General features: G+C 46.2%; 1 protein-coding gene across 5 annotated transcripts in view; it reads left to right on the plus strand.

Annotated features, from left to right (window-relative positions):
• The window catches only part of LOC310787978 (unconventional myosin-Ic-like), a 47,120-nt gene that overhangs the window by 9,888 nt on the left and 24,905 nt on the right, over positions 1-12,327 (plus strand). For all 5 annotated transcript variants that reach the window (XR_014553282.1, XM_083649441.1, XM_083649442.1 and 2 more), the window contains 4 exons: positions 8,441-8,639; positions 8,929-9,009; positions 10,958-11,137; positions 11,251-11,349. Coding sequence is in view for 4 of the 5 variants with exons in the window: in XM_083649441.1 (XP_083505567.1) it covers positions 8,441-8,639; positions 8,929-9,009; positions 10,958-11,137; positions 11,251-11,349 (559 nt within the window). In the remaining variant the exon portion in view is untranslated. The remainder of the gene's footprint in view (positions 1-8,440; positions 8,640-8,928; positions 9,010-10,957; positions 11,138-11,250; positions 11,350-12,327) is intronic.

Below are 12,327 nucleotides of genomic sequence, written 5' to 3' on the forward strand. Positions count from 1 at the left end.
CTCATTTCAACCTGTTCAAAATGAACCCATCTACCATACATTGTGAGGACACTAATGTGACGTTATTCAATGCAGCTATAAACGGTAAGTCTGCTGTTTTAATTTCGATATGCTTGAGTGACATAATGTTTCAGTTTGTGGGCATTGTTGCTGTTGGCAATTAAACGATCTAACGTTCTCTTTCTCGACGACATGTGTGGATGTTGATAGGCCACGGTAGCGTGTGTGAGAGGGGGAGAGAGAGACAGAGAGAAAGCTGCAGTGTTTGTCTTCATAGGCAACACAGTCTAGCAACGTTTTGTACCAACGAGTTCAGCAGCGCGGCAGCATGCACAGAGAGGGAGAGAGAGATGTGTCGTCATATCGTGATATTGATGTCGGGCCTCGCAACGGGCTCGGGCCAATTAATTTCATGACTCATCCGGGCCGGGTCGGGCACGGGCCTGCATGTCACGGGCCGGGGAGGGCTCGGGCCGAGATTTCAGGCCCGCGCAGCTCTCTACCTCACACACGTTATCGCCCCACATGTGAGTCACTCCCTAGTCCTCACACACATTATCGCCCCACATGTGAGTCACTCCCTAGTCCTCACACACATTATCGCCCCACATGTGAGTCACTCCCTAGTCCTCACACACATTATCGCCCCACATGTGAGTCACTCCCTAGTCCTCACACACATTATCGCCCCACATGTGAGTCACTCCCTAGTCCTCACACACATTATCGCCCCACATGTGAGTCACTCCCTAGTCCTCACACACATTATCGCCCCACATGTGAGTCACTCCCTAGTCCTCACACACGTTATCGCCCCACATGTGAGTCACTCCCTAGTCCTCACACACGTTATCGCCCCACATGTGAGTCACTCCCTAGTCCTCACACACATTATCGCCCCACATGTGAGTCACTCCCTAGTCCTCACACACATTATCGCCCCACATGTGAGTCACTCCCTAGTCCTCACACACATTATCGCCCCACATGTGAGTCACTCCCTAGTCCTCACACACATTATCGCCCCACATGTGAGTCACTCCCTAGTCCTCACACACATTATCTTCCCACATGTGAGTCACTCCCTAGTCCTCACACACATTATCGCCCCACATGTGAGTCACTCCCTAGTCCTCACACACATTATCGCCCCACATGTGAGTCACTCCCTAGTCCTCACACACATTATCGCCCCACATGTGAGTCACTCCCTAGTCCTCACACACATTATCGCCCCACATGTGAGTCACTCCCTAGTCCTCACACACATTATCGCCCCACATGTGAGTCACTCCCTAGTCCTCACACACATTATCGCCCCACATGTGAGTCACTCCCTAGTCCTCACACACATTATCACCCCACATGTGAGTCACTCCCTAGTCCTCACACACATTATCGCCCCACATGTGAGTCACTCCCTAGTCCTCACACACGTTATCGCCCCACATGTGAGTCACTCCCTAGTCCTCACACACGTTATCGCCCCACATGTGAGTCACTGCCTAGTCCTCACACATGTTATCGCCCCACATGTGAGTCACTCCCTAGTCCTCACACATGTTATCGCCCCACATGTGAGTCACTCCCTAGTCCTCACACACGTTATCGCCCCACATGTGAGTCACTCCCTAGTCCTCACACACGTTATCGCCCCACATGTGAGTCACTCCCTAGTCCTCACACACGTTATCGCCCCACATGTGAGTCACTCCCTAGTCCTCACACACGTTATCGCCCCACATGTGAGTCACTCCCTAGTCCTCACATACGTTATCGCCCCACATGTGAGTCACTCCCTAGTCCTCATACATGTTATCGCCCCACATGTGAGTCACTCCCTAGTCCTCACACACATTATCGCCCCACATGTGAGTCACTCCCTAGTCCTCATACATGTTATCGCCCCACATGTGAGTCACTCCCTAGTCCTCACATACGTTATCGCCCCACATGTGAGTCACTCCCTAGTCCCCACACACATTATCGCCCCACATGTGAGTCACTCCCTAGTCCTCACATACGTTATCGCCCCACATCTGAGTCACTCCCTAGTCCTCACATACGTTATCGCCCCACATGTGAGTCACTCCCTAGTCCCCACACACATTATCGCCCCACATGTGAGTCACTCCCTAGTCCCCACACACATTATCGCCCCACATGTGAGTCACTCCCTAGTCCTCACACACGTTATCGCCCCACATGTGAGTCACTCCCTAGTCCTCACACACGTTATCGCCCCACATGTGAGTCACTCCCTAGTCCTCACACACATTATCGCCCCACATGTGAGTCACTCCCTAGTCCTCACACACATTATCGCCCCACATGTGAGTCACTCCCTAGTCCTCACACACATTATCGCCCCACATGTGAGTCACTCCCTAGTCCTCACACACATTATCGCCCCACATGTGAGTCACTCCCTAGTCCTCACACACGTTATCGCCCCACATGTGAGTCACTCCCTAGTCCTCACACACGTTATCGCCCCACATGTGAGTCACTCCCTAGTCCTCACACACGTTATCGCCCCACATGTGAGTCACTCCCTAGTCCTCACACACATTATCGCCCCACATGTGAGTCACTCCCTAGTCCTCACACACATTATCGCCCCACATGTGAGTCACTCCCTAGTCCTCACACACATTATCGCCCCACATGTGAGTCAATCCCTAGTCCTCACACACATTATCTTCCCACATGTGAGTCACTCCCTAGTCCTCACACACATTATCGCCCCACATGTGAGTCACTCCCTAGTCCTCACACACATTATCGCCCCACATGTGAGTCACTCCCTAGTCCTCACACACATTATCGCCCCACATGTGAGTCACTCCCTAGTCCTCACACACATTATCGCCCCACATGTGAGTCACTCCCTAGTCCTCACACACATTATCGCCCTACATGTGAGTCACTCCCTAGTCCTCACACACATTATCGCCCCACATGTGAGTCACTCCCTAGTCCTCACACACGTTATCGCCCCACATGTGAGTCACTCCCTAGTCCTCACACACGTTATCGCCCCACATGTGAGTCACTCCCTAGTCCTCACACACGTTATCGCCCCACATGTGAGTCACTCCCTAGTCCTCACATACGTTATCGCCCCACATGTGAGTCACTCCCTAGTCCTCATACATGTTATCGCCCCACATGTGAGTCACTCCCTAGTCCTCACACACATTATCGCCCCACATGTGAGTCACTCCCTAGTCCTCATACATGTTATCGCCCCACATGTGAGTCACTCCCTAGTCCTCACATACGTTATCGCCCCACATGTGAGTCACTCCCTAGTCCCCACACACATTATCGCCCCACATGTGAGTCACTCCCTAGTCCTCACATACGTTATCGCCCCACATGTGAGTCACTCCCTAGTCCTCACAGACGTTATCGCCCCACATGTGAGTCACTCCCTAGTCCCCACACACATTATCGCCCCACATGTGAGTCACTCCCTAGTCCCCACACACATTATCGCCCCACATGTGAGTCACTCCCTAGTCCTCACACTAGAGTGCTGCAAACCCGAGGGTACCCTCGCGGGCCCCTCGGGCCTGCCAATACGGGCCAAGGCCGGGCTCGTTTTTTATTTTTTTTTAATTAATAGGTCCGGGCCGGGCCGGGGTCGGGCCGTTTTTCAATAATTAAATAAAATAACGTTGTATTACTCGCTTGATTTTACACAGCAGAGCAGTCACACAAAGAGGAGGAGCGCACACTGCACAGACACTCGCCTAGCCACAGCCACACACACACAGACACACACACCCTCACCGTGACGTAGTCTGCCACTCCGTCAGCGTAAAAAACAACAACAAAACAAGCCGCGTGTGTCCGTGTCGTGAGAGAGAAATAAGATCGATGGACATAAAACAAAGTTTGCGAGGGGAGAGTTAAACAGTCCCCACTGCAGTAGGGAAAGCTCATTTCAACCTGTTCAAAATGAACCCATCTACCATACATTGTGAGGACACTAATGTGACGTTATTCAATGCAGCTATAAACGGTAAGTCTGCTGTTTTAATTTCGATATGCTTGAGTGACATAATGTTTCAGTTTGTGGGCATTGTTGCTGTTGGCAATTAAACGATCTAACGTTCTCTTTCTCGACGACATGTGTGGATGTTGATAGGCCACGGTAGCGTGTGTGAGAGGGGGAGAGAGAGACAGAGAGAAAGCTGCAGTGTTTGTCTTCATAGGCAACACAGTCTAGCAACGTTTTGTACCAACGAGTTCAGCAGCGCGGCAGCATGCACAGAGAGGGAGAGAGAGATGTGTCGTCATATCGTGATATTGATGTCGGGCCTCGCAACGGGCTCGGGCCAATTAATTTCATGACTCATCCGGGCCGGGTCGGGCACGGGCCTGCATGTCACGGGCCGGGGAGGGCTCGGGCCGAGATTTCAGGCCCGCGCAGCTCTCTACCTCACACACGTTATCGCCCCACATGTGAGTCACTCCCTAGTCCTCACACACATTATCGCCCCACATGTGAGTCACTCCCTAGTCCTCACACACATTATCGCCCCACATGTGAGTCACTCCCTAGTCCTCACACACATTATCGCCCCACATGTGAGTCACTCCCTAGTCCTCACACACATTATCGCCCCACATGTGAGTCACTCCCTAGTCCTCACACACATTATCGCCCCACATGTGAGTCACTCCCTAGTCCTCACACACATTATCGCCCCACATGTGAGTCACTCCCTAGTCCTCACACACGTTATCGCCCCACATGTGAGTCACTCCCTAGTCCTCACACACGTTATCGCCCCACATGTGAGTCACTCCCTAGTCCTCACACACATTATCGCCCCACATGTGAGTCACTCCCTAGTCCTCACACACATTATCGCCCCACATGTGAGTCACTCCCTAGTCCTCACACACATTATCGCCCCACATGTGAGTCACTCCCTAGTCCTCACACACATTATCGCCCCACATGTGAGTCACTCCCTAGTCCTCACACACATTATCTTCCCACATGTGAGTCACTCCCTAGTCCTCACACACATTATCGCCCCACATGTGAGTCACTCCCTAGTCCTCACACACATTATCGCCCCACATGTGAGTCACTCCCTAGTCCTCACACACATTATCGCCCCACATGTGAGTCACTCCCTAGTCCTCACACACATTATCGCCCCACATGTGAGTCACTCCCTAGTCCTCACACACATTATCGCCCCACATGTGAGTCACTCCCTAGTCCTCACACACATTATCGCCCCACATGTGAGTCACTCCCTAGTCCTCACACACATTATCACCCCACATGTGAGTCACTCCCTAGTCCTCACACACATTATCGCCCCACATGTGAGTCACTCCCTAGTCCTCACACACGTTATCGCCCCACATGTGAGTCACTCCCTAGTCCTCACACACGTTATCGCCCCACATGTGAGTCACTCCCTAGTCCTCACACACGTTATCGCCCCACATGTGAGTCACTCCCTAGTCCTCACACACGTTATCGCCCCACATGTGAGTCACTCCCTAGTCCTCACACACGTTTGCCAATGCATGCCAGTCCAATGCAATTCATGCGGTATGCACTTACTATATTTAGTATCTGTCTGCCCATAAAGGTTACATTCACATAACCTTTAATGTCAGACAGTTCAGTCAATATTTCTGAATAACTCTCCCGAAGATAGAATTCAGAGAATCATAACTCTACTTTGATGTTATTAAGAGAGATTTGTTTTAGCTGCTTCATTGATTTCTTTGAGCTTTTCCACCCACATGAGCTTGGTATCATAATAACACTAACACTAACTACAGTAAGTCAGAAAATCTCCCTGTATCCTTGGGAAAACATCCTACTTACAAACTTAGCCTCGTTGCCAATGGAGCCTACAGTTTGTGTTGCTTGATTCCATTACAGATTGGTTCTCTTTTTTGAGGTATGTATTATACAAATCTAGTCTAAACCGGTTTTTGCTTTAAATGCTCGGTTTCATTCTATTCACACATAAACAAAACATGTAATGAGTTGATAAGATGCATAGGACACACAGTGGGCAAACTTCATGTCATATTATGAAGTTAAGACAGATAATTCTAGACTCCTTCACTCAAAGTGGCATTTGATTCAACAGTCAGAGTTTGTTTGTTTGTTTGGTTTATTTCGGATCAAGAATCGGTTGGTGTTCTCTGTTTAAGTTCTATAAAATTACACAATTCTACTTACTACAATTCTACTTTTTTTTCCATCACAGACAGTAGTAGTCTGCTCTCAACAGTTTTACTTTTACTGTTGACCTTCTGATTACATAAGTTTTGTATTCATGAGAATTTGCCATGTCAGTATAGTTTTTGTGAAAGACATTTTTCTCCCCCCCCTTCCCCCCATCTCCACTGGCTCTCAGTTCCAAGCACTGCCTCATTAGAAACGTTAATGTAACTCACCCCACCACTCTGAATGCTTTCAAAGTGCAGCTAACACATATTTAAGTTGTCTTTGAAGATATTTATCATGGTGACAAACAATAAATCTTATCACTCCTGTTTATTTGTTTATTAAAAAAGATCCCCGTTAGCTGACGCCTAAGCGACCGCTAGTCTTCCTGGGGTCCAAGACAATAATATACATTACATAACAGACAATAAAATAGAATAAAAAAAACATGTATCACATAAGATAAAATGCACAAATAGAATGTACTAAAAACATGTATCACAAACATATGTATCACATAAGAAAAAGAGCGATAAAAGCTAATTTTGAACCAGAGAAACCTTGTAGCAAGGTCCGAAGCATTCAAGCTAGCCTATGGACTAACATTTTATTGTGTGTATGAGTGTATGTGGAGTCTAAGTTTCCTTTTAAAACAAGCATTTCCTTTCATGTAACGAACATCACCTGGGAGACTGTTCCACGATACTATCGCCCTGTAAAATACAGCCCTCTTCATGGAATTGGGCTTTGGTAGAGGTAAAGTTATCAGTCCACCTCTTGCCCCTCTAGTGGAATGTGTATGAGTACTTGACCTATAAATTATGTTATTATAAAGAAATTTAGGAGTCTGAGTTTGAATAACTAGGAAAATATATAAGTAAGTTAGTCGATAGTCGTTAGTCGTTAGTAGTGTGTTGAATACTTACAGAGACGTGAGCAAAACTGCAGCTATGGGGTCATTTTAGCTGTTTCCACCCTTGTGATGTATGAGTAACAAATGACAACATGTAAACCTCTGGCATTAGGATAGAAGGAGGCAAATACAGCAACTTGATACGCAGACGACACCTGATGGCAGAAAGTGCAGAGGACCTGAAGAGAATACTGAAGAAGGTGAAATAACAGAGCGCTCTCCTGGGACTGCAGCTCAACCTGAAAAATAATCACTACAGATAAGCTGAGCCAATTCAGGATTGATGATTGAAATCATTGACAATTTCAACTATGTAGGAGCGACATTTGACAGACAAGGATGGTGTGAAAGGGAGATGAAGAGAAGACTGGGCATTCATAGAACAACATTGACCAGTCTGAACAGAGTGTGGAGAGACCCAGATGTATCTGTCAATACAAAAGTTAGACTGGTCAAAACACTGTTTTTTTTTTACAGACAGTGAAACGTGGACTGTGCAGAAAGGGGAAAGGAAAAAGATCCGTTTGAGCTGTGGTGTTGGCGAAGGGTCTTGAAAATACCATGGACAGCAAGCTAGACCAACACGTTAGTGATTGAACGAATAAAAAACAGAAACGCCTCTGGAAGCAAGCATCCAGAACCAGGAACATATATTTTGGACATATTATGAGATCAGAAGGTGGATGGAGAAAGATATTATGCTGGGAAAGACTCAAGAAAGATGAGGTAGAGGAAGACCAAAAGCAAGATGGATTGACACCATAAACGAAGTGATGGGAAAAGACCTGGGAAGACTGAAACATATTTAAGATGATGCACAGGAGAGAGACAGTTGGGGGAAGGAAATCTATGGAGTCACCAAGGGTTGTATGGAACATAAAGAAACAAATAAAGAAAATCTAAAAGATTTTCTTTTTCTTTCATTGGACAGTCAGATGATGCTTTGGCTTGAGAGTAGTCTGACAAGTAAGCAAGACAGGAATGTAGGGTTTGGTTTCTTTGGTATAATTACCACACAAAGATCAGCAATATTGAGCCTCTGCAGTACTGTAAATCAATAGGAGAGCCATGGCACTGTTTTGTGGTCTAAATCAACTTCAATAAACAAAAACACATTATTATTTCAATAATAAACAATAATGTTATGATTTTAACATAAAAGTAATTGTCCTTGTGAGTATGACTTGTTAACTTAATACATTAAACAAACAAAAATTCATTAATTTGACTTTTCCACTACAGTGATTTAATCTTTGTACATGTTGATCTGTAGCTGACGCTGCTTTTGTGCTTGGCTCCTCCCTCAGCTATGCCGTGTCAGACAACACTTACCGGGCCATGCGGACTGAGAGGAAGGACCAGTGTATTCTGATCTCAGGTGAGAGTGGAGCAGGTAAGACAGAGGCCTCCAAGAAGATCCTCCTCTACTACGCTGTCACCTGCCCTGCCAATGACCACATGGCTTCCCTCGGTGACCGCCTGCTGCAGTCCAACCCTGTTCTGGAGGTATGAACTCCCACCCTCTTCCTATCATGGCATTTCAAACTGAACAGCCAATATTCCAACTTGTTACATCAGCTAAATGGCAATTTTAAGAAAAGCATGTTGAAATGAGACATATCTGTCAATTAAATTATCTCAGTATCTGATTGATTGATTGGAAAATAATTTTTGCAGACTTGTTACTGATTGTAAATACTTTGTGATTTGTCTTGATTGTTTGATTTTATCACTCTATTGTTACTCTCAAATTCACTTCCTCCCTCTAATTTCCTGGCTTTCTTGCTTTGCACAGGCATTTGGGAATGCCAAAACGCTGAGGAATGACAACTCCAGCCGCTTTGGGAAATACATGGATGTCCAGTTTGACTTTAGGGTACACAGCCTCACCTTGGCTGAAGGATTCTTTACACAAATCATGTGTGCTTACACCATACTGACAACATTACATTTAGTTTACATCATGATGGCTCTGAGCTCAAATTTAGTAAAGCTAGTGCAGTGCCCGTTCCCCCCATGCACCACCCCGAGGGCGCTCCAACCCCCTCCCTCCCCCCCCACACACACACACACACACACTGCACTCCGTCATGTACCCCTAAGCGCACTCCCCAAGTTTGAAGTCGATCCAACAAATGGTGAAGGACAGACATACTGACAGTCCTGGAATTATTGTATAAAGAAGATATATAGTGCAGTGGTTCCTCCCATTCACCACCACGTGGGCGCTCCCCCCCCCACTGCAGTCCCGTCAGGTCCCTCTAAGCGCATTCCCCAAGTTTGAAGTCGATCCGACAAACGGTTCTCGAGATCCGCGAAGGACAGACATACAGACAGTCCTGAAATTATTGTATAATAATATAGAGCAGTGCCCATTCCCCAGTTCGAAGTCGATCGGATGGACAGTCCTGGAGATACATAAGCCGTGATCTCATTGGTCAAATTGCACAAAATTCAACACTGCAATTTATCGGGTTCCCAGAAGCACGTTTGAGCACGTCTGGTGTGATCACTGTCAGTGCAGCTGCCTGTCAACTTGTGCAAACTAAATTAGTGACAGCCTAGGTTACAGCAGTGCTAATATGAAGCTATCAGGCATTAGCGTTACGTTAACTACCGTTTTTATTATCTATTACAAAATAGTGATGGTGGCCTGCGTTATACACAGCTGTAGTAATTAACGCTAGTTATAACTTTGCCAGCTCCTCACAGCAACCCTCATCCTAATGTTAGAAACATTAACATTTATAGACAATCAAGATAACTTAGCTTCCTAGTACCGCTAACGCAACGTTACTGTGAAGTTGCAACACTGCTTGCTTAAATACAATGGCCCATACCAAAATCACTTCCAGGGGAGAACTCAAATTCAAAGTAACATTTTGTAGGCATAAACAAAAGTAAAATTAAATAAAGGGAATTTCCTAACGTTCATTGGAGTGATGTTCAGCCAAGACAATACTTGTATAAGCCCTAAAGCAGGAGTTAGTAGTCAGATGACTGCAAACTCCTGCTTTAGGTGTCCTGTGAGATGGTTTAGTGATGTGAGATAACAGAAGAATGTACCTGTATGAGAACCAAACAAATCATGGAACTTATCAGAAAAGAGGCTATGCATGGCTCGAAACTAACTTTTTTCTCCATTGTCCCGGAACGTCCCAAAATACAATCTAAGCTGTCCCGAAATAGCCTAAATGTTGCCGCCCCAAATTTAAAAATCTTTGTTTTTCGACATTATCATTAGTTAAAATCATTCAAAGTGACCTTTAACATCAATAAAACATAAATCATCAACCTTTTTTTATTGAAATTCACCTGAAAAAGGGAAATTTATGTCTGTCTGTCTGTCTGTCTGTCTGTCTGTCTGTCTGTCTGTCTGTCTGTCTGTCTGTCTATCTGTCTATCTTTCATAAACAAACAAAAAACACATTACAATTGCCCCCGGTCTCCCCTATACTTGTTATCTCTGACGAAAATCACCATCACCACTCAAGGGCCGTTTATACTGTAGATAGATAGATAGATAGATAGATAGATAGATAGATAGATAGATAGATAGATAGATAGATAGATAGATAGATAGATAGATAGATAGATAGATAGATAGATAGATAGATAGATAGATAGATAGATACTGTAGATAGATAGATAGATAGATAGATAGATAGATAGATAGATAGATAGATAGATAGATAGATAGATAGATAGATAGATAGATAGATAGATAGATAGATAGATAGATAGATAGATAGATAGATAGATAGATAGATAGATAGATTGCCTGTTCCCATTCTGCACTCATCCTTTCCCCTAATCTCCCCTAGGGGGTGCCAGTAGGCGGTCACATCATAAATTACCTGCTGGAGAAATCTCGTGTGGTACACCAGAACCACGGTGAGAGGAACTTCCACATCTTCTATCAGCTTCTGGACGGAGGGGGGGAGGACCTGCTTAAGACTCTGGACCTGGAGAGAAACCCTCAGAACTACCACTATCTGGTCAAGGTGTGTGTGCGTTGTGCACAACTGTGAGTGCATAATGTTAAGTTGTTGTATTTGTTTTCACACTTGTGTATGAAATGTTTCTGGTTCAGTAATATACCATTTGTCTTCTTCAGGGAAACTGTCCCAGAGTTAGCTCCATTAATGACAAGAATGATTGGAAAGCTGTGATGAAGGCCCTGACAATTATGGGCTTCACTGAGGGAGAAGTGCAGGTCAGTAAAACACTCCAGCTGTGATGAAGGCCCTGACAATGATGAGCTTCACCGAGGGAGAAGTGCAGGTCAGTAACACTCCAGCTGTGATGAAGGCCCTGACAATGATGAGCTTCACTGAGGGAGTACATGTCAGTAACACTCCAGCTGTGATGAAGGCCCTGACATGATGGGCTTCACTGAGGGAGAAGTACAGGTCAGTAACACTCCAGCTGTGATGAAGGCCCTGACAATGATGAGCTTCACTGAGGGAGAAGTGCAGGTCAGTAACACTCCAGCTGTGATGAAGGCCCTGACATGATGGGCTTCACTGAGGGAGAAGTGCAGGTCAGTAACACTCCAGCTGTGATGAAGGCCCTGACAATGATGAGCTTCACTGAGGGAGAAGTGCAGGTCAGTAACACTCCAGCTGTGATGAAGGCCCTGACAATGATGGGCTTCACTGAGGGAGAAGTGCAGGTCAGTAACACTCCAGCTGTGATGAAGGCCCTGACAATGATGGGCTTCACTGAGGGAGAAGTGCAGGTCAGTAACACTCCAGCTGTGATGAAGGCCCTGACAATGATGGGCTTCACTGAGGGAGAAGTGCAGGTCAGTAACACTCCAGCTGTGATGAAGGCGCTGACAATGATGAGCTTCACTGAGGGAGAAGTGCAGGTCAGTAACACTCCAGTCAGCTTTTCTCCTGGCTCAGAATGGGCCTTTTGGGAGGGGGAGGGGGGGGGGGGGTCACTATGCACGACAGTAAGCATGATCAGTCTGATCCGATCATGATCACCAAAAATTCCTCTATGCAGGAAAAACCCTGCATGATAGTTCAGCCCCATGAGCCACTTGTTTTGTTTTCACTGGTTCCCTGGTTTAGCACATTCATCACATTAAAGTGGAACAGGTCGGCCACAAAATAAACTGAATGGACTCAGTGGGATGGATCCAGGCAGACATACGTAGATCCAGGCACTGCAACCTTATGACTAG

The sequence above is a fragment of the Poromitra crassiceps genome, assembly GCF_964638095.1.
Source record: "Poromitra crassiceps genome assembly, chromosome: 1".
NCBI classification, from domain to species: domain Eukaryota; kingdom Metazoa; phylum Chordata; class Actinopteri; order Beryciformes; family Melamphaidae; genus Poromitra; species Poromitra crassiceps.